Genomic DNA, 26008 nt, shown 5'->3' with positions numbered 1-26008 from the left:
GCGTATTTTGGGCAGAAGACTCAAATGATGACGCGAATATGAAACCTTTGGCGCCAACGTCCGATGGTACCATAGTCCTTATATTTGCTGTCTCGGTAGTAGGAGATTACAAAGCTTTTTCAACGCGATGTGTCATTCATAATACAGCCAGGTGCAAAGGAAAATGCGCCATCACGTAGAAGAATGCGGCACCACAGGAAGAACTAGCTGTTACAATATTCAGTAAGGAATATCATTCTTTACCAAAAGACTCCAATAAAAGTGTCATTATGGTAAGCGTAAATGCTTCGCATTGTAGCTAGTAACGTAAATAAGAATTCGTAAGATAGTCGGGTTCCGCGAGAGATATAGGTTGATGATGCAGCTGTCGGATCCTGTCCACGTATGTTTACTTAATAGTGCATAAGCATGTATACACTGACAGTGTCTGAGCCCTTATCTCTTCTCTCCTTGTTTTGTTGTCTTCTTTATTTCACTCACGCAGTGACATTCTCGTGTAGGTAAGATCAATTGAAAAATGAAATCTAGTTTTTTTTTATTTTTATTGAAGTGGATGTTAGGAGTGGTTGGCGCATTTATGTGGTGGCACCGGCTACTCCTTGTCACTTGGCAGACGAAACAAATTTGCGCAAAAAGAGAGAATAGCGACACTAAATATAAAACTCAGTAAAACACCGGATCAATAAAAAATATACAGTCCAACAGTACATGTGTAGTTATCCTCTCTGTCTTTCCTTACTTCCCCGTTTCTCTATCATTTGCTCTTTAATGTAGAAACACTCTTTCTCTGCCTTGCACAATCGTTAGGCTTTGAATAGAACGCTTTGGAACGGATGCCACGTAGTCGAAATCAGCGGCAGCTCTCTGGCGTTCCTCGTAATTCACCATGTAGGATTTCTACTTAGGTACCCAACTGGCTGCTTACGTCTTCACGGAAGCATATTCATGGCGCACGTGACATTGCAGCTCTGCACTATTATAATGCAAATAAGGCAAGCTCACCCCTCTGGCTACCCGCCGTGGTTGCTTAGTGGCTATGGTGCGGACTGCTAAGCACGAGGTTACGGGATCGAATCGCGACCACGGCGCCCGCATTTCGATGGGAGCGAAATGCGAAAACACCCGTGTACTAAGATTTAAGTGCACGTTAAAGAATCCCAGGTGGTAAAAATTTCCGGAGTCCCCCACTACGGCGTGCCTCATAATCAGATCCTGGATTTGGCATGTAAAGCACCATAATTGAATATTTTTTTGCACTCCTCAGGCTCTAAATATACCCTGCGGGCTCGGTACAGTCAGCAAACCAGCGCCTTGTGACAAAGCGCGGCAGAGAAGGCCGTTCACGTGAGTAAAACACAGAGCTATGCCTCGTCGCTTAGGCTTCTTCGCGCAACATTCACAGTCACCTCCGGGCGTGTTACATACGCTCGTATCCTTCTTGGCGACATAACGTCCCCCGTAGCGCATGCAGCCGACTCCGCCAGCAGTTGATGCATGCAGTAGACAGTACTCTACCTTATCGGTGCGTCACGGTTTTCAGTATGCGTCATCATCGGTAAGAATGAGAGGAAGGGAAGAAGCGCGATGTAGGTGCTTTGACAAGCTGCTTTCCTCGAAATGGTGCCAAGTGCATTCTTTCGAACTCAAATAAAAACAGCCAATTCGAAGCAGCAATTGGAGGCGAAAAGCTAAATAGATATGTAGCGTGGACTGCGTGCGTCTTAGTGCATCAGCCGAGCAACACACATAGACGCCGCGTTGGCTCAGCGACTGTTGCGTTTCGGTTCGGCGCAAAGGGCCGCGGGATCGTTTCCCGACCGCGCCACGAGCGTTCGCCTTTCTGCGGTAGCGAAATGAAAAAAAAAAAAAATACATTCGTCTACTTAGGTTTGGGTGCGCTTTAAAGAACCCCAGGTGGTCGAAAGTTATCTGGAGCCCTCCTCTGCGGCGCCCCGCATTGTCTGCATGTTCGTTCGGTACGTTAAACCCTACTATTTGACTTCATTTGAAGTTACTCCTACTCTTTTTGTGTGAATGAAAGATACCTCTAAATGATTTTACCGCATCGCAACATAATAAGGCGTAGACTTGCGGTCGGTGCTCGCAACGTACATTCGTAAACAAAACTGTGCACATTTGACACAGAGATGCGTCACTTACCATCGTCAGTCCTGCGTTATGCGGCCCTGTTGTCCTTTGCTTGTTCAGATAGGCGTAAATTTGTAATATAACTGTGGATGTCTGTAATGATCGTATTTTGTCTCATATGTAACGTATAACCAGTCCTTGTAGCCGACAGACACCCCTGCAGGCCTTTTTCGATTATTGTAGTCAAGGAAGAAATGAACACGCTTGGACAATTACACATTTATTTACAAAACAAGTTGTGACTTCCAAAAAACAACATCAGTTGCATGTGTGTATGTGTCCTGAGACAAACTGTCATCGCTGACAGTTAAAATGTACTATTCTCTCTGTTCTATATTTTCGTGAATTGAATAAGACACTGTAATAAAGCAGCAAAGCAAGTCATTTGTGGGCTGCTTTTCAATTCGCCATGGCACGCTTTGGTTCCCCTGTTTACGAATAACTGCGCCTAGTTGCTCATGTGCACAAAGTGAGGAATGTGTGGACCATTTATATTTTTAAAAATGGTGTGGTTCTACAAATAATATTATGTAGATTAGTAAAATATACTCAGACATCTCCATGGAAACAAATGCAACCTTTTCAAAGCGTGATCCAGGTAACGACAGCAGAAGATGAACATATGTTACGCTATGGTAGTTCATTTCTGCATTTTCAACAAAGGCGCGAAGCAAGCAGCATGTACTGACCAAGGCGTGGTGGCGCTAACTTCTCAAGTTTTTCTCGAACCTGTTTCTGCTTGACTTTTCCGGACAATTATGACAATGCCACCACACACGAGGGCGCTCGAACAACGAATACCGGTCGTGTTTTTGTTTTCTTGTTTCGCATTCAGATTCCTCCACACTTTCGCCTTCTGCAGTACGTAGCGCTACGTCGGTGCTTCGTAATCCTCGACAATTCGTTCTGCTTAGAGTCCGACGTGCAAGCATTTCAACAAAGCAGATAGATGACTGGTAGCCGTCGCTTTACTTGTGATGCAGAACGCCAGATAAATTAGATATAGATGACATATAACATCAAAAAAATGCTGTGCGCCTAACTTGTGTACGCAATACTAATGATCCGACGTTCGACCACAATGGTGTAGTCAAAGTCTGCGCTAGGTTGTCTATTAATGAAGAAAAAAATATGGGAGGTGTGCGCATAGTGAAGTCGGGGGACGGTGAACCGCCCGTCGTAGCTCATCATCAGTTTTCCGAGTAACAATATACAAGCGGAAACCTTTCAATGTACAAGCCAGTTTCCTCCTCAGAGGCGCTGCCGAGTGTTGTGAGAAGCATGTTGCAGCGACTGCGCGCGCGTCAGTCTGTCGTTTAGGGCTCTCAGAGCCTAGATGAGCTGTTCCGCTCGCCTCCCGCTGATCTCTTGTAGTCATCGGGATAGTGGTGTCCATTGATAACAAAGTCCACGGGAGGCGACTCGGCCGCGTACGCCGAGTTGGACAGGCCATTCCCTGAGCGGCCCTGCTTCTTTGGCGGGCCGGTAAAAGGCCTCAAGATTATCTTCTCCAGGTTAAGCATGGGCACTTCGAACAGCAGTGTGGCGATGAAGGCCGCACCGTACGAGAAGACCAGGTCCGACACCACGTTGTTAGCCTGAGAATAATGAGCAGCAGATGTCAATGGCGGCATCAAGACTCCCTTCGCATTCATTGTTTCTTTTAGAGATCCTCCACTTTCCTTGGAACAATTAATTACAGAGTTATTAGTGCCGACAGCAATCTACAACTCTTTCAAAGGGACAAGAGAAGAAAAAGGTGGCTCGGAAAGTGCGGAGCCTCTAATGCGAGCTGTTGTGCCAATAGTGATATAAAAAACACCCTGAAGCACCTAAATGAATACTAAAATATCTCACACCAAATGCACATAACGGTTCAGGTGAAAAGTAGCTCCCAATAACAAACGCGTCTAATCCTAATAGTACTATATATAGTATAATTTGGAAAACAAGCATTCCGTTAGGCTGTAGAAATAAGCTCGTGTTTAGAGCACATATAAGACGGCATAATGCCTGAAATCGCATTCCTGACCTTTCATCCCGTTGGTTTAAGCGCGGCGGTCTACATTGACGCAAGCAATGTGAAAATCAGCTTTTGCTTTTTACAGCAAGAACATCCCTGCAGAAGAAGGCTGTTATAGAGTCCCATACAGCCCCATTTGGTCAAACGTTAACGTTGAAGTATGTGCTGCAGGAAAAGTTTGATGTATACGATGGATGCGCTCGGCGTTTCGATAACAAGGACGAAATGTACTTGCCATCTCAGGAAAGTGCCTGAGGTAGAAACGCTCCCTCAGCTGGCCTTGCTTGTACCACATGACCACTGGGTGCAGTAGATACGTCATGAAGGTCAACCTGCTCAGTGGGACCAGTGCCTTCCACTGGAGAAACTGGCCAATCCAACCTGTGCAAGAAATGCGCCCGGAGAAGCGACTACGTATGAAATCTGCGTTTGTTATGAGCGGATTAACCTTATTATTCTCCACAGGAAATAGCTGTCAGGGGTGTTTTGTTTTAAAATTAAGGTACCCAGGAGACACCAGAGCCAACATTATCGCACTACGCTATAAAGTCTAAAGTTATCGAATGAGATAAGGGCGTGGCCGACTTTCATCTGTTTGTATACAGTCTGGAAGACAAAATTAGCTTTATAACTTCACAGGTCACGCTATGTACACCTGAAAGATAGAAACGCTGATTTCAGTAACATAAAAAATAGTCCCCTTAGATTTAGTTTAATGCTCATCCAGGAAATCAACGAAAAGGTTTACCGACAGGTTTAGTCTGTTCGAGTACACCTGTAGAATTGGAATGCAGCAGTTGGTATCGGTAGGCTCTACAAAATGACCTGTTAACGAGCTGAATTGCAATCGAAACCTATTGCTGCGAAAGTACAATCAGCCACGCTCAGACACAGCTCTTTCTTTTTTTCCATTAACATAAATAAAAAAAAAACGAGATGCTTGCACCAGTAGATAGTGCCGGCTGTTCCTTTGCGCAAGGGTGCGATGGAAACGCATCACACAATATCACAAAGGTAGAAATTATGCAGATCCCTATGCACTGTGAGAGTCGGTGTGCTCAAAGTTTTCACGAGGCAGCAAGAAATACGGTGCATTGCGATTAGAGACGCGCTGCAGATTTCAGTGACGGACGCAATCCTCACTGACCATGATGGATCTTGCTGAGCAAATGAAAGTTTTACTCAGCATTAAGTCGCAAGACACGACGGACTGCGCCTTGTAGAAACGCGCCACAGTACGATGAGAGACGCGCAGCGAATTTTGGCGGCGAATGCGTCCCGTAACTTCTGTCGTCATCATCAGGTAGAAAACGCGCGCGCTCACTTTTTGTAAGTAAATTGTTGCTATGCGACGCGGCTAACGCGTCGTGTCTCAAAGCGCTGGCTTGCACGAGGGAAATTCGTAAGAGTGTTTGACACCAGGGCATGCGTACGTGGTCTGATTGTTAGAGCATCGGGCTTCTGTTAGAGCATGGGGATTCGCTGGGCCAACTCTGTTCGAAACGTACCATCGGAACTCTAATTTATATGTACAGGGTGTCCCAGCTAACGTCTGCCAAGCTCTTAAACATACAATATACCAGCAAGCGACCAATGTTATTCTATCAGCAGTAACGTACCGCACCGGGAGGATTTTTTTTTTTTTGTAATTGAACTATCGATAATTAGGCGAGAAAAATTAACGAACATTTTGATTACTGAATTGAAGGCGCGAATTTAAATCTAAAAGTAATAATTGTGTTTTAGAACACCCTATTCAGCTGTTTTCAGTGTGCTGTGTCTTGTGTAATTATCTTTTTCCACGTTAAAAAGAAAACGCGCGAAATACGAAAATAACCGCGTGATCACGCGTCCGCGCGCCGCGACACCAGCGGTCACAGGCGTTACTGATTTTGATAGAGACATGGGATCCGACGACCCAAAGCAACACTGGCACTAGGTGAGCCACAACAGTAGCGTAGGGCTCCCAACTAAATTCACCCAACCACGGCTTTTTAGCGTGCATCGAAATACAAATGCGCGAGGGTGATTGCATTCCTCATTCGCGAGAATCCGGTCACCGCGGCCGGGAAGCGAAACCGCGACGTCGTGCTCAGCAACGGAACGCCATAGCCGCTGAGCCATCACGACGGGCTGTCCAGTAAGTTTTTGTACCTATTGTTACATATAGCAATTTTCCTCGCGCCTTAAATGTGATAGCTGAGCCCTATACTACGAGGCGAGTAATTGGTGCAAATCTCTTGCGAAGGCACGATGAACAGGCCTTCTGCTTGACGCAAATGCAATCGAGCGGAGCGCAGATCACGCAAGTCGGTCGGATTACCGCTGAGGAAGATTATATGTGCAGATAACCGACTTATTCTTGGAGCGTTTTACGGTTCGTCGCGCAGCAGGCACGATGCAACAACTTGACGTACCTCCGAGACCAAACTGCGAAGCGAACAGGATGTAGGCCACGGTGGCCGCCCAGGCTGTCCGGTGAGTGATGGCGAACACGTAGCCCACGATTCCCACTGTCTCGTAATGCTCGTGCCAGTCGCGGATCCCGTAAATCATGGCCAACTGAAGCGTGATGGCGGCCGCCCAACCAAGGATGGCCAGCGCCTGCGAGACACCGTCATGAGGTTGCGACCACAATTCTCGTGAAGATTTCTTTATCGCATTAGTCACCACTGTGCAGTCATCGCTGCGGTTAATGAAAGCGGAAATGGTTCGGAATGTCGCTAATATTTTATTTATTTATTTTTATTTATTTATTTCACAATAACCCTAAAGGCCCTCTAGGGAGGGTATTACATGATGTAATTACATCACCCAGCCGCGCCGAACGTACCGGGAACGCACGCATGTGAAATATCTGGAACGAAAACATTCTCATTCGGAGCACCTAATCACAAGTAACTTTCAAATCATCATGAGGTCATCGTTATTATATATTATAGATTCATTACTACAGGGAAAAAAAGTGCCTGTTCTTGGCGGCCACTTGGGGATGCCTTCAAAAAATGTCAGTACCAAGGCGGGTTCACGAAGAAGAGATAAAACGTGCGAGCAATCTACAGCGGACCATAAATGTTTTCGGGACATGGAAATCGTGATAAGGTTGAGACACCTGACGACCTCGCCAAAAAGCCGAGAATTTAGATGAGCAGTGCCATCTTTGTGTGAAGAAGTAAATACTTCTCTCTCTGATTCGAGAGTGGTGCCTTGGCTGCGATAAGATTTCGTTTTTTTTTTCTTTTCTCGGATCTCATGCTCCGAAAACGTTTGCGGTTTGGGGCATCCGCTCTAAAAATACGTTTCGAAAAGCGTATTTTTTATCGTGCTATACAGGAGCCGCTCTTGCTTTGTCGGTTTCGTGTTCTGACAGCTCAAACATTTCGAAAGAGCTTTGCGCGTCGTGGGAGGCGCAGCCATAACGCGTTCCGTTATGGTTGCGCCTCAGCACTCCCTAGCAAGCACTCCCTCGCGTCTGTGCGCCTGAATCTAGCAGCGTGCAAACCTTACCCGAAGTTCAACTTCGTACGCGACTCGCTTCACTTGCGATTGACACCGCGCTAAAACTTCGCCGCTTATTTCTTAAACGGCGTACGCGTATTCCGCGTTGCATAATTTATTCCCTTTACTCAGCGTGCCACCCCTGAAAAAATCTTCGGCACCCGATATTCGCTGCAAGCCGTGGTACAACAAAAGCGAAAGTGGCAGGTCCATATTGTAAACGTGCTTTTCGAAGCAAACGACCGAGCTTGGTACTACCCAGTTCACGAAAGAGGGCGCTTTTTAGCACCATTTTCGCAGCGCCCGCTGGGCAATGCAAGAGCCCCATAGCAAATTAGTGACAGCTAGCTATACGAAGTAAGGAAAGTAGATTTATCGGCCGTATAGACAGGTAAACATAGGCTTACTAACTAAATTAAAAAGCATGGTTATTGGTTGTTCATTTTTTTTACCGAATAGATGTGTTATAAAATTGCGTGAAAACGCATCTTGCATTAAATGTCAACGTTATTAAGATTGTTATTTCTGGATGTCACGCGCGCAAGAGCACACGTGAACGCATCTCATTTGATGACCACAGAAACTAGCTGTAAAAGCGCTAGAGTGAGGGAGCGAGGCAGCAGCAGCGAGCGAATTGATCTTCGTGTTGCGTCTCGCATCAATGCGAACTTAGCCGCTAAAAGACAGCCCGCGGCCGGAATCTGTCCCCGTCGCAGATGGCTTTCAAGATACAGCGGCCGGGCAGGCGCGCGTGGCAGCCCGGGTCGCATAAAGTAGAACGCCCCACCCCCCTCCTTAGCCTCCCCCCCCCCAGATCCTTACGCGTGACGGAAGACGGCGCGGCTCCTCCCCGCTTCCCTCGCTTGCGTGAGCGAGATTGAGCCGCTATCACAGGCTCACCCTCACGCGCTTTCACTAGTTCATATAGCACACGGCGCGCGCCGCTGATTTTATCGCCCTTAGACTTTATACGGAGCCTGACGGCGACAGCAGAAATGCGCTTGGAATGTATATATAATTGCTATCGCAATGAAAAAAAAAAAACTTAGCGGCTGTCATGACCCTCTACACACACTTGGAAAAAGGCACCTAGAGCCATTTATGAATAAGCAAACGTTCATCCTTACCTAATACGTTCCCCGACAGAAAAGGAAAGTGAGACTAGATAGGCGAGTGATATACAACAATTCGCCTTCGACATTGTGCACAAAAGAACGGGCATAACACTACTGGATGCCAGCGCGATGTCACGGCAGGTAGCAAAAACTGCAAGTATTTCACACATCTATTATCGCGTAACAGGTACTATAGTGATCATAAATGAAAGATCAAAGGCAGCAAATGCAGTGTATCTTCATGTTTCAGTGTAACTTCATGATTCGCGCGATTCCAGAGGACACAATGATTTGTGGAGGACATATCAAAAAACGAAATTCCTCTTACGTCCACTGAATGAAGGAAGATATGTCAGAATACGTTGGCAGGCTGTATGACATCAAAAAAGCAAAGCCTAGATGACGCGCTAGTTGTCTGGCAATGACGCAGTATTCGACAATACAAATTCCATTGCCCACCTGAATTTCATGGAGCTCGTAAATAAAGGGGCCTGTATAAAGATCACCTATGCCTTCTTGCTGGCTGTCGACGAATGAAAATCAACGGTACACCGAGTAGACCAGAAAAAGAAGCCATATGGCGTCTAACTACACTCACGAGCTGTCAAACGTGCAAGAGCTTCGATATTACGATGGCGAATAACGTGGGTCCACAAAGGTGTGAACCGCAATATCCGGAAGCAAATGTAGACACTATAGGTGATGTTACAAAGTTCCCCACGCCTTCACTCGAAGTTTCCAGGTGACCAGAAGTGTGCCTTGAAGGCTACAAGCAATCGCTATAATATTTCCATACAACCAGGCCGTGCCGCAAGCCTTATTTCGCTCTGCATGGAAGCTTTGACTAGCAGCGTGGTAACCGAGTACTGGGCATTACAAACCTGACATTAAAGTTGAGGAATAACGAACTATTGCGAGGGGAATGGAGTGCTGAAGGAATGATGAACATAGAATAAAAATCCAAATAGCATGAAATTCTAGGAAATGAAGCATGTCTCTGAAAGGAATCACAGCAACACAGTTTTCTTGTCTCGGCAGTGTACAAGTGATGAAAAGTAAGAACATCGAGACGACGGCAACGCGCACAAAAAAAAAAAAGAAAGAAAAGAAACAAACTTTTCAGAGAGTGTGTGACCATGACACGATAGCACATTGAAAAACACAGATATGGGAGCAATCATGTAGGAAAGGATGTCGTATAGTAAAAACTATACCGGAAAATTGTTTTATACTATAACAACGTTATAGTATAACTGTTATAGTATAACTATTATGCTATAACAAACGTTATACTATAACAAAAGCCATTTTATACTTACGTCTACTTCCGCATAAGGCAGAACACTTTCGCACCAGCGCTTCAGAATCGTAGCGGAAGCAAACAAATAGTTACTCTTGAACACACGTCTCTTGCTGTCAACACTTCACCTTTCTGCAAAGCACTCAAGCGAACAACGATTTTCTGTATGGCGATATTAAAAGTCAAGTGACGATGGGAGGCAATCGCCGGAGTGAAGGTGTTTGTGCGGGTGTTTTTTTTTTCTTTCGCTTTGTTTTGAACGCTGCACAAGCAGGATCCCTCCTGGCCTTTCCCCTGTCCTCCTCACCAGCCCCACTAAAGACTTTAGCAGGTCGACAAAAGTATGAATGTCATCAAGAGCGCCCCTTAGCCTATTGATAAGTTCAACATCCCAAGGACAGCTTATGTGCAGTTTCTGACCCCCCCCCCCTCCCCAACGCCTCGCTCCGCATTCGCTTAAAACACATGTCTTGCGACACATACCTTGCTGAAACGAATTTTCTGCTTCCTGAAGAAAATGAGGCCAAGGAAGAGTCCAACAGCGTAAGGTCCGTAATGCGTGTACGGCCTCCAATGAATGTAGAACGCTTCCTTCTTGATGAGGCTGAAATGAAATACGAACGATTGTCCTTTCTTTTTCCGGCAGCGTTCACACCCCACAGAACACGTCTCCAGGAAAGTCGGCGCGTATGACCGACGAACCATCAAGGACAAGCAGAGGCCTATGCAGCACTACAGAGCAAGTATTACCCCCAAAGTGATGAGCAGCTTATGCTTACACCAACTTTCTGTTATACTCTTCCCCATGCCAAAAAATGAATGCTTATGTCATAAGAGAAGCCAAACGAAAGTTCCATGATGCATTTTACCTTTTTAGTGCCGCTTAAAACTTAAGCATGAAGTTTACATTTTACCAACCAGAATATGATGTCACATTCTTACGAACAGATACGTTCTGCTTGCTCTTATGATAGTGTTGCTGCTCATACAACGACGTTGATGAAACAACTTTGTTATCAATCAGTTCTTTTGTAATTTGGCTTGATCACTTTAAAGGCAAACGATAAGAATAAGTATGGTGGCGGTTTGGTGAAGGTGCATTTTTCTATGCTTATTCGTGAAAAAATAAAGGGATTTCACGGTTCGTTTTCAGTTCGTAAGCGCATGCAAGATAAATAGAAAATTGAAGCTCGCATGGCGCAGATGTACTTACTCGACATCGGGGTGCAGGAAAATCATGATGGCAGGGAAGTTATAATAAACTATTATGACCGCCATTATTATGAAGGACACGACGAGAAACATGAGGTTGATAAGACTTCCAAGGATTGGGTGCCTGCCACAAATAAAGAATAGAGATTGCTGTTAAAAAGACGCGAACTTTTTCTTCGCGTTTATTGTTGACTTATTGCTTTATTTTTGTTATATATATTTTTGGTCGTTCAATCATTACGGTAGGATGTCACAATAGTGATGCATTATTTAGAGAGAAACAGGAACGAAATAACTGAAAAAAAAATTCTGTAATTTCTGAAGCATTATGTCTCTGAAAACACGACCTAAGTTGAAATACAGAATACAAAATACGAATTTACTATAGCTCCCCTTTCACACAGTGATAATAAATTTTAATTAGATGGATGTCTACGATCGGTAACATTTAAAAAATGTATGGTTTATGAAACCCCACAAAATATTTCGCGATGTTGACGACTGCAAAGAATTTCCTTACTTGTACATCGGTAAAACGACTGCAAGCGCAAGAATGTAAAACTGCATGTCGCATTGAAGATACCACGTTGTCTCCAGACACTGCATATAAGAGAAGCACAACACGAAACGACTCGTCAGGGCCGCGGTTAATGGCGACTAAAATGACATTCGCCAATGTCTGTTAGTAAATACGAGAGCCCTCGTTAATTAACTTGCACAGCTAAGACTAACTGGATCGTCTCTGGTTAGAAGCAATAAAGTTCTCCCTGACTACTGAGCTTTCACTACACAGAGATCCACCTAGACCGCGTGTAACAGGCCAGAGCGCAAACGAAAGTTTTAGTTTCAAAATTTACTTTCAGCCATGGTAGAGAACATAGAATGAAACGGCAACTTGATTTCACTTTTGTTTTAGACGATAAAGCTATTGAAGGTATAGGCGCACAGTCTACATGGCAGGCACATCTGCAGATACCGATATACTTTTTTTATGTATAATGTGCCAAAAGTTCAATATAAGGCACTCACAATGGAGTCGTAGGTGGTGACGAAGTTCGCAAAGAAAAGCAGAGTCTGCCACCAATTTTGCTCGCACTTATTCGCCTGCACGTCCGCAATCTCGTGCCACACGGGTCCCCGGCCAAACACGGGCAGCAGAATGATGATGGCCAGAGTGAAGCCCAATGGCGGAACAATCCTAGTGGGAAGAGTGACAGTGAAGCCTTGAAGCGCGTGAAGCACGCAACGATGTTTCACAGAACGCAATCGTGAGATAACCCGCGGCGTCTACAAATATAGTAAGACGCGCCGCTCCTGCCGTCATAACTCAGTCCGTGTCGCCACACATTGATCAAATGAGACCGCGACGATGTTGCTTTCTGTTCTTATAATAATCTGAGCGCAAAAAGGTTAACATGGCCTACACGTTTTAATTACTGTCACTGGAACTCCCGTGGGAGCGACAAATGCACTTTTCTGAGCGATACGTCTGCCTGTTTGGGAGAGATGCTATTTGAACCGAAGCTCAACTGGCGCTGCATGGTTTCGTTTTAGGGAGTGCGCCCATACAGCACTAAAAAAAAAAAAAAAAAACGCACGGTGACGTCAGAACACAAGGAAGCCCGTACAAGGACTTCATGATGGGATGTTTCTGTGGCATTGCTTATGTCAATATTAATTACAAACATAATCGCTAAATAAAAAAGCTAAATAACAAAGTTTATTCAACCCCTTGTTCGCCAAAGTCTGTTCCAAAGCACATAAATCACCCATGCAAGCAGCATTCTCGTAGCTAGCGTAGCGTTTTCATTAAAATTACTCGTATTTAAAAAGATTTCAAGCCACCGTCGTTCTAAGAGGCAGCGATCAAGGTGCTTTGCCAAGCTTCGATAGCCCAATTTTTCTTTTAAAATGAGGATCAGGCGCCGTATTCCGAAAGCTTTTAGTTTGTAAGTGCTTTTTGCGATACATTGGCTGGCCGCCTTTACTAATGATATGTCCAGCTGCTCCTTCAAACAGCTGCAACGTAGCCACGTTTTCGTGAACATGGGCCCGGGAAGCTGTATTCATAAAACTCCTCTTACGTAAGTGCTGCCCGCAACTGGTCGCCGCTGCGGTGGTCCTGTCGTCATCACGCCGATTGCTGTCATGATAGGTGGCCACTCGTTAGCTGACCGAAGAAGAAAAGCTGTTACGCTCGAGGAGTTTTGCCAGTACAGACACAAAATGGTAAAGGCAATCGGAAGTAAACGGCCGGCATTCACAAAAAATTACCTTCCTTATATACGCCGTCTGCGATTGGCTCCCGCCACCGCGGTCATCTTGTTATCGTGCTTGTTGCTCAAAATATGACTATGGGAGCCCGAACGCTGGCCATTGAAGAAGCGCCCTTACGATAAGCGATATTTTGTGAATATAGGTCTACGAGCACAAGGAAACGTCTGAAGCTTTTCGTTTGGGTTTTCCTATTTCCTAATAAACCCAACACGACGATTGGCTGGCACGAGCTCCTATGAAAAATGAAAAAAAAAAAGTTTAGCGGAAAAACGTTTATGTGAATACAGGCCTATGTATCCAATGTGTACAGCGGGCTATATAGGGTAGAGCAAGCGACGTGACGTTAAATATTATTTGTGAAGCGCAGCGAAGAGCAAAGATGTCACTAAAGGCGTTCTCTCATGGCTCATCGGCAGAGATTAACATGACTTGTCGGTGGCCTGATTGTGCTTCAATGATAGTCTTCTAATAATACAAATAATTTAAGTCATATTTAAACGTAGGTCTCCTGGAGTAAAAGATAAATAAAATAAATATTATTTAAGTGAAAAAAAAAAGATGCACAAGTGTATTAAATTAAATTATGCGGTTTTATCTGCAAAACCACGATCTGATGATTAGGCACGCCATAGTGGGGGACTCTGGAATTTTTGACCACCTGGGGTTGTTTAACGTGCACCTAAATCTAAATACACGGGTGTTTTCGCCCCCATCGAAATACGGAGGCCGTGGCCGGAATTCGATCCCGCGATCTCGGGATTAGCAGCGCAACACCATAGCTACTAAGCAACCACGGCGGGTGTACAAGTTCATGGTACGGGCGACTTAATTTAACTTTCAATTTGCAACTAGCTGCCTCGATCAATTATGAAATTAAGCGATTTTATTGAAATGACGTCCACAACCGTTCACACTGTTACTTTAAAAGAAGACATGCCGTGGTTGCTCAGTGTCTATGGTGTTAGGCTGCTAAGCACGAGGTCGCGGGATCGAATCCCGGCCACGGCGGCCGCATTTCGATGGGGGGCGAAATGCGAAAACACCCGTGTACTTAGAGTTAGGTGCACGTTAAAGAACCCGAGGTGGTCAAAATTTCCAGAGCCCTCCACTACGGCGTGCCTCATAATCAGAAATTGATTTAGGCACGTAAAACCCCAGAATTTTTTTTTTACTTTATAGGAAGCTGCTTTTCTTTTCCTTTTTTTTTTCCAGAAAACCTGTTTTTAAGTACTCCTTAAAACTGGTGTTGAAGCCCCTTGTCGTAAAGGGTTATAGGGTTCCGCTGGAGGGATGTACATTTAACAGTGATTCCACCTAAGATCTGTGCATTTATTATTTATCGGTCTATGCTCATTGGTAGCAAAACTTACGTACGATGTATCGACATGAAGTTGATAAAAAAACAAAAGGATGTTCTTACCTAAAAATACGATGGAAAAAGTAGATGAATATGTTGAGACGTCCTTTGTTTTCCGCCATATGCCGCAGAGTTGAATAGGCAAGGGTTACTCCACTAGAAAGTGAGACAAGAGTAATTAGCCAACGAATACATTGTCAGAAATTAGAAAAAGAAATAAAAGTTAGTTTTTTTTACTCGTGGATAACAATACATACCCGAGCATAAAGAATGTGTCAACAGCCAACCAACCATTCATCATAATTTGGAATGGCCACGTAAATGGATCTTGATGAATGTTCTCCAATGACACTGAAAACGACATTGATTGATAAAGTTCAATTTATTCCTGAAAGCACTTAGTGGTGATGATGAAAAACTTTATTTATCCTCATTAAAGGTAAGGGGGCAACGGAATAGAGGGTGGTGGGAGGAACTACTTGAAGTAGCCTCCTCTATCCTCTCAGCCCACTCCAGGATGGCCTCCTGAAAGGTTTAACTACTCTAAGTGGATTATATTGATTACTGCTACCTTCCTCATTTCTACACAGTTGAGACAGAAAAAGAAAAGACTGCGACAGGATGGGTATTGAGCAATTACAAAATATCACTAGTCATTTATAATCACCTCGGCAGGGAAAAGGTTGTGGCTTGGAGTTGCTTTCACGAATGCCTACTCAGCACTAATTGGAATGACTGATAGTCCTGCATGTGACGTTTGCGGATGCGAGGAGAACATTGACCACTTACTGTGTCATTGTCCTCAATTTCAAGCACAAAGACAATCTTTGTCCAACACATTGAGAACAATTAGATGATCGTCCTCTGAGTGAACAGACAGTACTAGAGCACCGTCCCCACCGATCATCGGCTCAGAAGGCAGTGAAGGCACTTTTGTGCTTTCTCAGAACATCTGGTTTGCGCGAGCGGCTTTAACTCAAGTACTGTCCATACACCTCTGTATACCTTCTCTCCCCCTTCTCTCTCTCTCCCTTCCCCTACTTCCTTCCCCCGCGTAGGGTACCCAACCAGACTCTTGACTGGTTAACATCCCTGCCTTCTTATATTTTTCTCTCTCTCTCTCTCTCTCTCGGCAAGGAAAACGTAAAAACGTGGCAGGGGCGAGCATATATTGTGCCACTTTTGTTAAGCAGGTTCGTAGGACCAGTCGTAACTTAGAGAACGCAACATTTTGATGCGTAGAAGTTTGTAATGAATAGAAATCTAAATAGTGTAGGACGAGAGATACAAAGTTAGGGAAGGGTACGAAAGTTAACTAGAACCACGCCCTGTTGGATCTTATGCCCTGGAGTATAGTAAATAGAAAAAAAAAATATTAGGCCTAGAATGGCACTACCAGTATGCATTTAGCTGCATCGCATACTTATCGCGGGTAATTTATAACGCTCTTCTTGCACTAGTTTAATCATGAGCAAGGCATGAGCAAGTGGTAGTCAACGTGGTGAGCGTTCAAGAATGCTGCGGATTCTGTCACGTACACTCACACCTGTACGACGTTACCATGGCTCGAAGCAATCGGGGGTGGAATTCAAAAAGCTTTACATTTGTAAGTGCTGTTTGCCATTGCCCTGTCTCCTTCGCTGATGATATGACGGACAAATAAAGTTTATTCCTATCCTATCCAACATCGGGATTGACTAGAATTAGCTCTTGCGAACAATTCTATAGTAAAATATATTTGTGAATACGGGCCAATGACCGGTATAATGCAGCGATTCCTTCTGCTCGGTTCTATTCCTTTCTTATCGCCTACCGATTTTGGTAACAACGTGCTCGTGGCTTCCATAGGACCACGAACGAAGCGCAAATAAGAAAAGGAATTGAAGTGGAATCGTTATATTATCCCAACCCAAGCTTCTAGTTTCTTATTTCACGGTTCGCGTAATCGCGTAAACGTTTGTAGTGAAATGCATGCCATGCAGTATTCTGAGGTTGAATGAGCTACGGCGCAGTGTCAGAACTGCCCCGGTAGGTAAACGGCGATAAATTGACAGTACCGACGCGTTCAGGGTTCATGAATATGTAGGAGTGGCACAGCACGACCCAGCACATGCTCAGGAACTTAATGCCATGGATGGTGCTAAGCATTCCTTGGGAGGACTTGGTGTTAAAGAGCTTCTGAGCGTTGTCGTAGAAAGAGAAGCACTTCATGACGTCAAAGAACACATCTGCAGAGAAAGGCAAAGAAAATGCGTGTGAATTCAAATGCAACGCAATAAAAGCCGTGGAAATCACAATCAAATGGTACCCCCGTACGGTTCACGCAGGCACACTGCAATGACAAAGAAAAATGTCCTGAGACATACTCTTGTTCTAGGGTACGCGGAGTAATAAGGTTAATCTTGCGGCAGTCCTTGAATCATACAGAAGTCATTGATGCATGTTTAGCGAGTTATCAGGAGCTGATATTCTGAATATCTTTGCAGAACATAAATAAAGGAAGCGTGCATAAAATTAGAGCAACAGGCGACAAAAATGAACCTCATATTCGAAATAAACACAACATTACATATACGTACAATTTTTCAGCACCATACATCAAAGAATAAATTTTTTTTATTATTTTTTTATTTAAGACGCATGGCTCCTCTCACACCGTATGCAGGTCAAGACATTTCATAGACAAAGAATGTCACTACTAAATCCGTCTCAATCTCGTGCCAGCGCGTTATTTTTATTCACGTAGTGCCTGTAGGATCCCTTGCCAGCCCGGAGACAGCCCCTCAGAAGTTGTGGCAAGCTTTAAAATGCACTATACATTCCGCAAGAGTGTGCCATATCTTACAGGCTAATCACGTTGCAAAAGTTCAGTTGCACTGTTTATTCTGGGACATGATTCTCTTGGGGAGAGACCAACGGGGCAACAGAAGAGTTGAGATTACGTAATTATTATTTATTACAAGCGTATTTATTACAAGCGGATTCGAACATAATTATGGTAATCCTAAGCTTGAAACTTGTACATTGTATACAAGAATGTTTTGCGCAAGCAATGCTGAACAGTCCGTAGATCGCGATGACAAAGCTTGACAACTTAGACGGACAGATCTTGTCACTCCATATGCCGCTGGCTTGAGTACCGCAGTAATTTGTACGTGTGTATGGGGCGCGTAATGAACAATGTATGGGACAGTGTATGCAGTAAGACTATGAGTTTCGATGCTGACGAAATGCATCTAGTCTACTCACTCGGTCTTAGGTTCTTTGGATCTTGAGAACATATCCGACGGCATGTGGTTAAAATAGTGCCCAGGACACACAGAATTACCACGATTCCAATGACGATGCTGTGCCAGAGAGCAGAACATAGCGACAAAGAGGTTTCACATTTATTGTGCGCATTCAAGCAATGCCGCCGCAATCACGTTTTCAATCACTCAATCACTGAAGCAGAACAACTTCATGCACAATGCCAATGTGATACGACTAGAGAACTTGACATCCCATCTTTGGAAAGCTACACTATAAACATGTAACATTACGTCTTTGTAAAGCATATCCGATTCTCTGAAATGACCAAATGCTGTAGGGCTTACACCACCCGTTGGAAGACTCCGCTCCACGCTTCTCAGGTGTGCACATGATGCAGCAAGAAGGCAATCACATATGAGCGAGCAGACTGAGAGAGGAAGAGACGAACAGCAGCAGAAGAAAAGAAGTGCCCGGGAACCTTAACGTATTTGGAAAACGCTTCCTTCAGAAAGCCTGTGATTTAGCTGCAGTGATGTTAGTTGTAAAGCTCGGTCACTCGTTTTCTAACGGTTCTGACGACGCTGCATCAGATGAAATAACTTAAAAGGACACTACCAAAATACATTAAGTTAGTCTTACATTATAGACTTGGAATTTCATGAAGGTCAGTATTCCGTTCAGCGGAAGCATCATAAGTGGCATAAGCATCATAAGTCATAAGTGGCGCGCAACCAGAAATCAACTAGAGACGCTACCTTGACCTTCCGCATCAGCTATCCATGATTCCAAACATTTTGTCAGCGTTTACTCACGGCTAGCCAATTGTTTATCAATACAAAAAAAAATGTTGCAGCGTGTTTGTTACTAAGATCAATATCGTAACTGTCCCAGAATTTCTCTGCGCGGATAAGACTTAAGTACGTTTAAATAGCGCGAAATTCGTGAAGTCAGACTGACATCCGCACCACCGCGTTCATGCGCAAAATTCAAAAAGGACAGTTGTCCGTTCATTTTCTTCGCTCGTAATCAACGTTTTCTTTGAAAAAAGAAGTGCGAGTAAAGGTTTCTAGACAAGTTTAAACTGGTGTATTAATCGTCTGTCTAAGCTTGGGCACGGAACGGAGAGTATATCGTTGAACATACCATCAGTAACACGTAGCGGGGCACTTGCTGAGCGCTGAGAACTGGGAAAAGAGTGTGAAGGAAACCGATCATGGACGTAAAGAGCGTGAACCCAAGGAACAAGTGGCCACTAGCGCAAAAAAAGAAAGAAAGAAAGAAAGAAAGAAAGAAAGAAAGAAAGAAAGAAAGAAAATACCAGACGCCAGGACTAGAGAAGCCAGAAAAAAAAAATTGTGAGCGTACGTCACGAAAAACGTGTAGCAAAAAAGAAAATTTCTTATGCCAGCCGTAAGACGCATAGAAAAGGATAATGAACTGGGAAGCATAAGCGAGTAGTAATGGGCGGTAAACTAAACCACTGTTTCTCATTTAACCTACTGCATGCAACAAAACTTTTTTTCATTTTCCGATTCGAAATTACCTGCACGCGAAAGTGCAGTAATTATTATGCAAAAAAGAAGTGAGGCGTGCAGACAGGACAAAAGAGTAGAGAAGTGGACAACACGAACGCCGACTAGCAACTGAAGGGAGCACTGAGGCGAAAAAAGAAAGGAGACACAAAACTCATCTGCGCAAGCTCAGGAATGGTAACACCACCTGTCAGTCGGGTACACGTGCCTGTCTACGTGAGAGATAACTGTTAAGGCACTTAATCTCGTCCTTATGTAAAGTAATCGAAAGCTGACTCACGCACGCACTTCCACCATTATAGATATGTCATGCATCTACCATAAGACGCGTATCTTCATTCTTATGCCTGTACAATATCGCGCATTCATCTAACTCTGGCGTGCAGTTACAATCTTGGCAATGTAGGGAAATATTAGAAGGCGATCCACCGGTTAACGACCTTTTATGTTCTATTAGCCTCTGATTAATACCCCGTCCCGTTGGCCCTACGTAGAACTGGCCACAGCTAAGGGGAATCTTATAAACCACACCCATACGACAGTCAGTAAAACTGTTGTTCTTATTGTGCTTCACTAGACAAATATCTGTTAGTTTCTTGCGTTTTACCTGCTCCTTTTTCCTCTGCACGGCAGCGCATCTCTTATCTAGCTTATCGGGAGCAGTGAAAGCAACATTAACATCATATCCACTTGCAACTTTTTTAAGCCTGTGCGACACTGAATGAATGTACGGAATATCCACTGCTCTTTTTTCGCTATTACTGCTTTCTGTAATCACGTCCGTCCCTTTCGAAACCGACTTCTTTAGGCGCTCAGCCACAGTGGCCACTGCCACACCAGTATAACCTGCTTCTAATAGGCAGAAATCACTGTGTAGTGTACTAAGCTGAGCTCTCCTATTGTGGTAGAATTTAGGTAAGCGCAACAACCCTACATCGCCAGAGAATTCACCCCAAATGTTGTGGTACGAATGAGCAAAAAACGAAGAAGCTGACTCACATTATAGCCAACTGGTTCTTCTTGATGGTGATTGGTCCGTCAACGTCGCAGTTGATTGCAGTAGCATTCCAATCCATGGGCTTTAGAACTGCACGCAATGAAACACTGTTTAATTAAAAGAATTTGCACAATCATAACTTCATCGCGTTCATGCAACGTGGTGCTCCCTGCTTTTCGTTTTCTTCCGTTGTCTCTCTTTCTCTCTCTCTCTCTCTCTTAGTCGTACTGTGATGAGCAAGCGCATAAAACCTCATTTAATACTTTATCGAACTTGTTAAAGATAAACAAAATTGATGTAGCCTGGAGTATTTAGCACTGTTTTAGAGAAAGAAAAACCATGGGACAAAAACAAATTGTTCCCTCATGTTCCTCAGGATACTTCAATAAAGTTCTTGTCATTTGTCCCAGAAAAGCATGAAATCGCACAGGTGATAGCCTGCGCCATATAGTTTCCCACAATTATTAGAGAAAACTCTGGCGATGATGCGATCGTTCAGCCACCATGGCGATGATGGGTAGTACATGGATTTGTCTAAAATTAGTGCTTGGTGCTTCGGACGTTGTTGTGGCTTTGTTTATCACGCTTTATCTGGGGCTAAATTTCAAAGCAATTTGAAAGACTCTGCAAGGAAGCATAATCGCTGCTAATTGCAGTGGTTACGCTTGTCCATGCGCCCGTGGCATAATGGTTTCAATATCGGGCTTCTGTGCTAGTGGTCCTCTGCTTGAATTCTGGTGTCGGACAATTTTAACAATGTTTATTTAATAATCTATAACGCAGAACTTTCTTAAAGATGATCACTTTGCAAAGTCTCGAAGACATTTAAAATCAGAAGGACGAAGTTTAGGCAAATCCATGTACTTCCCATCATTCCCATGCAGGCTGCATGAGCCTCTCCCATTGCAGCTCCCGTAGACACTAGCGCCACAGTTCCCTCTAGTAATTATTGTATAAAACTCTATGGCATGCGCAACGTTACGCGCGGGCCACTTGACCTAAGCAATCGCAGCAACACGTGAAAAGTCTGCGTATCACTACTGGGCTTTGTGTGTAGCTGGCCCGTCCGATATGAGGGCGCTTTTGTTCGGGACCTGCTTCTGACAAAAGTAGGATGGCTCGAGTTGAGCCACCGCATTCGGGCTAGGCACAAGGTTTCGTCCCAGCTCCAGCCCGTACAGAGGATTAATGGCCACTGATTTACGCAACCGAAGCCTGCTTCCAACATGCTCTCTTGAACAGCCATCGCGTCCACTCAAATTCCTCTACAATTTTCCTAAAAGATAAGGAAGAAAAATAAAATTCTGCGATGCCGTTTGGCCTATACTTCTGATAATACAAAATGTTAAAAAAACTCTATAATTTTTTTTTTTTAGAAATACGCGGGTGAAACTGCGCCGCAATGAATCACATCACCAAGAAAAGAGAATTGCTTCATGGAGTTTGGGGCGCATCGAAGGTTTTACTGTCTCAGCTATAACTGCAAAAAGTGTGTTCTGCGTCCGTGTGTGCCTCTCTTAAAAGCGTGTTGTGAAGAAAAGCATCTTCGTCACGCAGTTTTTACTTCGAATGCGCAGCGTCGAAAACAAGTTAATGGGGTACATAATCAGTGAATTTTCCGCTATAAATTTTATGGGTCATACATAAACGCGCATCACCTGTCTTGTAGCGGACAAACGAGGTTATTGAGACGTAGATGTTAAGGAAAAAAAGTTCACGCAACCAGAACCAAACTTTAAGTAAAAATTAAATCTGCGCATTTTCCCACTACTGTAAAGGCAGAGAGGATAACCAGATTACAGTTCGCAGTTTGCTACCCTTGTATTGGGGTTGGAAAAGTGAGAGTTGCAAAGAGTGTAAGAGAGAGAGAGAGAGAAGGAGTACGACCATAAAAATTTCCGTCACTGCAGTAGGCAAGAAGTATAGTTACCGACGTTGATGAGGGACTCAATGTCCTCTCCAGAACAGGCAGAAGGAATGCATATGCCCAGCTTTGGAGACAAGTGGTAGAAGTAGGGCGCCCCTCTGGCCATGTCCTCAAGGAGCTGTGTAAAAAAGCATGAGTTTGATCGCAGCAATATTTTATGTCTCGACGCATGTCCAGTCCTAAGCAAAGTCGTAGGATATTTTGTAATATAAATAAGCACAATCATTTATTGATTCCTTGAATTCACTGCCCTCCGACAAACCGAGATTTGTGTAGCATTAGTGCGGCTGCGCATTAGTTCAGCCACTCGAAGCCCTTCCTTGCTTTTCCTTCTCAAGTTTCAGATGGTTTTGTTTTTATTGTTCCCCTATTAGATGAGTGCAGGTATTATAGAACCGTCGTACCCGCCCTTTTATTTAAAAGTGCGTCCTCTATTATCAGCAATTGCAAACGCGGCAGGGGGTTGTAAAGAAAGTTGAGAGACGCCTGAAAAGTTGCGCAACAGCGTTATATCAATCTCGAGAAGCTGAAGGTACTAGACACCACACCTACTGTGTGACAGACAAGTTCGCGAAGACGCTTATGCAGTATGACGCTGAATATTCTCCCTGTCTATTCACCTTACCACTATGTATTGTGATAAATCTTTCGAATAATAATGAAAAACAAACGGTGTGAAGATATGACACCCATTATGCTGGAAGGGTCTTTACCCCTCCTTCTTCCAGCGTGGTGTTGAAGATGTTCTGGTGGTAGTTGAGGCGCTCCGGCTTGGGCGGCATCGGCGCGGCGAACTTGAGCGTGCAGTACTTGCCACGGAAGTTCTCCTCGCCCGTGTGTTCGTCCACCAGGCGAATCTTGAGGCACTCGTCGTAGTTGCCGAAGTCGGACAGCGTGCCCTCCAGGGTGCCGGCCGCCGGACGACCCGTTGAGTCGAGCACTGCGTGAAGCGCGGCACGCTGTTACACAAAAGCGTTACGTTTGGGGCGAGTTGGTTGTACGTGGTTCTTGTTAGACTTTTGCGCGCACAAAGACAGGACGTCGAACGAAGAAGAGACACACAACATGCGCAAACTTCAACTGGCTTTTATTGTGACAGCGACATATATATATACGCTTCCACAATCAGGAAATTCCTGATTTTTTTTCCTGATTGTGGAAGCGTATATATACATGTCGCTGTCACAATAAAAGCCACTTGAAGTTTGCGCATGTTGTGTGTCCCTTCTTCGTTCGACGTCCTGTCTTTGTGCGCGCAAAAGTCTAATAAGAACCATGCTGTTACACGTTCATCGAAACAGGCACCAGAAACTCCTAACTGGGCGGAAGGAAGGGCCGTGATGACAAATTTGTCGTGACTAACGTATTTTTCACTAAGAAAACTCTTGCTATACTTCAGCTTTGACTTGTTGGCGAGGTTCAGTTTTCCTTCGTTAGAGTAGGGATGGGGTCAACCTCAAATTAATAGGTAACAGAAACGAAGACAAACATGCCTGTATTATTCAGACAGTCTTGTTGCACATGCAAAGACAGTGGCAGCTTTTGCTGCAAGCAAGTCACGCGCAGACCTCACTGACCATCCTCTCTATCGTAGGAAGATTAATGGTAAGCCTTTATTTGTAGAATGACGTAAACTAAGTTTTACGCTAGCGGATAACTTCCCGCATGCTTAACCTTAGAAACATGTGGAGAAATACCCATCATGACGGCATAGAAATTCTTTAGCTTCTCGTTGGCGCGGAGGAGGCATCGTACTGGTTACTTTATTGTTAATCGAAGCTTTCCATGAACTAAAGTTCGTTTGTACGTCAGTACACCGCATAAACACTATATGTAGAGACTGTCCCACTATCATGCACCAATAAAAAAAAAGTTCGGCAGCATGTTACACTCCTGTAACACTTGAAGGCGAACGCCTGCTGCACACGTGCTAATCCATTAGGTTGTACGATCGGAGGGGTCAGTCTTCTTGCAAAACATAACGAGCCGCAGTGTGAAGTAAACGTATGGCGCTGTAGGTCGACATCCTCAACGACACATGCCAGTATCTAATGCACTACTACCTAATGGTTATTTCATTCTTTCTTTCGTTCCCTCTTGCTTTCCGTCTTTCTTTCTTTTCTCTTTCTTCCTTTCTTTAGTTCCTTCTTTCTTCGTTCTTTTTCTTTCTTCTTTCGTTCGTTGTTTCGTTCTTTCCTTCGTTCTTTCGTTTCTTCATTAATATTCAGCAATTGTATTTTTGCTTGCTTAGGGGAGTATGAGCTATTCCTGATGATGATATTTTTTGCATCACTGGACTAGACACCGCTTTGTTCGGATATGAGCCATTGCAACGAGCCACTTTGTGCTTTCGGCTTAAAACTTGTTTAACGCGAAGCCTTATACGTGTATGGAATACACTCCAGTGTATGTGTTAAGCAGCCACCTGTAGAAGCCTCCAGTATAAATTTTTTTGCGTTATACTCGATGCGTTTGTAATATTGAACCTATCTTTAAAACGTATTGGTTAATTTATTTTAATTGTTACATCTTTGCATAAAATATGTGACTACCAAACGTTGCACACAAACTGTTTCCTTTTATTTCATTTTTGGGGGGGCCGTTAACTTTTCTGGGGCTATTTTTTTCGCATTTAAAGGAAAGCGAGCGATACGCTATCTGAAAACAGCCGACCCGGGTTCCCGCTTGCGTGTCGCACCATCGCTGCTCTCGGACACATTCTGAACGAACTCAATGCTTGCACAGCATGGTATGGTATGGTAAAACTTTAATGAAGTCCTGCAGGTCGTGAGTCTTCACGAAGCGGGCCGCTCTCACGTGGGAACCGGAAGGCCGAGCCTCTCGGCCGCATCGTGGGCCTGCTGGACAGCCCAGAGTTGGTCAGCCAGAAGAGGGCTGCGGAGAACCGCCTCCCATCTGGCCGAGCTGTTAGCGATGATAGAGCGTGACCGGGCACACCGCCAGAGCATGTGGTCTAACGTGGTTATTTCTCCACAATCGTGGCAGGTAGCATTGGTGTAAATATCCGGATAGATTTTATGTAAAAGCGACGGATTGGGATAGGTATTCGTTTGTAGTAGACGGAGCGTTAATGCTTGATCTCTATTGAGGCGTGGATGAGGAACAAAGTAGGTTCTACGGCTGAGATAGTAGTGTTTAGTAATCTCGTTGTAGGTGGAGGGCGTGTCCCTGTTCTCTGGGTAGTCGGCTTCCGATGGGTCGAGGGTAGCGCGGAGGGCAAGTTCACGCGCAGCCCCGTGAGCCGACTCGTTGAGGTTGGGAGGAGCACCCTTTATCTGACCCTGGTGTGCGGGAAACCAATAAATGAAGTGGTGCGTGATTGCCTTGCCCCCAATAAGTCTGAGGGCCT

At 44.5% G+C, this 26008-nt stretch overlaps 1 protein-coding gene across 1 annotated transcript in view; it reads right to left on the bottom strand.

Moving 5' to 3' along the window:
• Positions 1-2349: 2349 nt before the first annotated feature.
• The window catches only part of LOC126547987 (nose resistant to fluoxetine protein 6-like), an 84617-nt gene continuing 60958 nt past the window's right edge, over positions 2350-26008 (bottom strand). Inside the window, exons 2-15 of the mRNA XM_050196051.3 lie at positions 23352-23578; positions 22642-22756; positions 20714-20801; positions 18180-18277; positions 16988-17158; positions 15188-15281; positions 14994-15086; positions 12326-12494; positions 11817-11896; positions 11298-11420; positions 10568-10688; positions 6589-6775; positions 4407-4552; positions 2350-3746 (exon numbers count right to left, since the gene is read on the bottom strand). Of these exons, the coding sequence (XP_050052008.2) occupies positions 3474-3746; positions 4407-4552; positions 6589-6775; positions 10568-10688; positions 11298-11420; positions 11817-11896; positions 12326-12494; positions 14994-15086; positions 15188-15281; positions 16988-17158; positions 18180-18277; positions 20714-20801; positions 22642-22756; positions 23352-23578 (1985 nt within the window). The 3' untranslated portion in view covers positions 2350-3473. The remainder of the gene's footprint in view (positions 3747-4406; positions 4553-6588; positions 6776-10567; positions 10689-11297; positions 11421-11816; positions 11897-12325; positions 12495-14993; positions 15087-15187; positions 15282-16987; positions 17159-18179; positions 18278-20713; positions 20802-22641; positions 22757-23351; positions 23579-26008) is intronic.

This window comes from Dermacentor andersoni, chromosome 1, assembly GCF_023375885.2.
Source record: "Dermacentor andersoni chromosome 1, qqDerAnde1_hic_scaffold, whole genome shotgun sequence".
Taxonomy (NCBI): domain Eukaryota; kingdom Metazoa; phylum Arthropoda; class Arachnida; order Ixodida; family Ixodidae; genus Dermacentor; species Dermacentor andersoni.
This window is presented reverse-complemented; position numbering and strand designations above follow the sequence as displayed.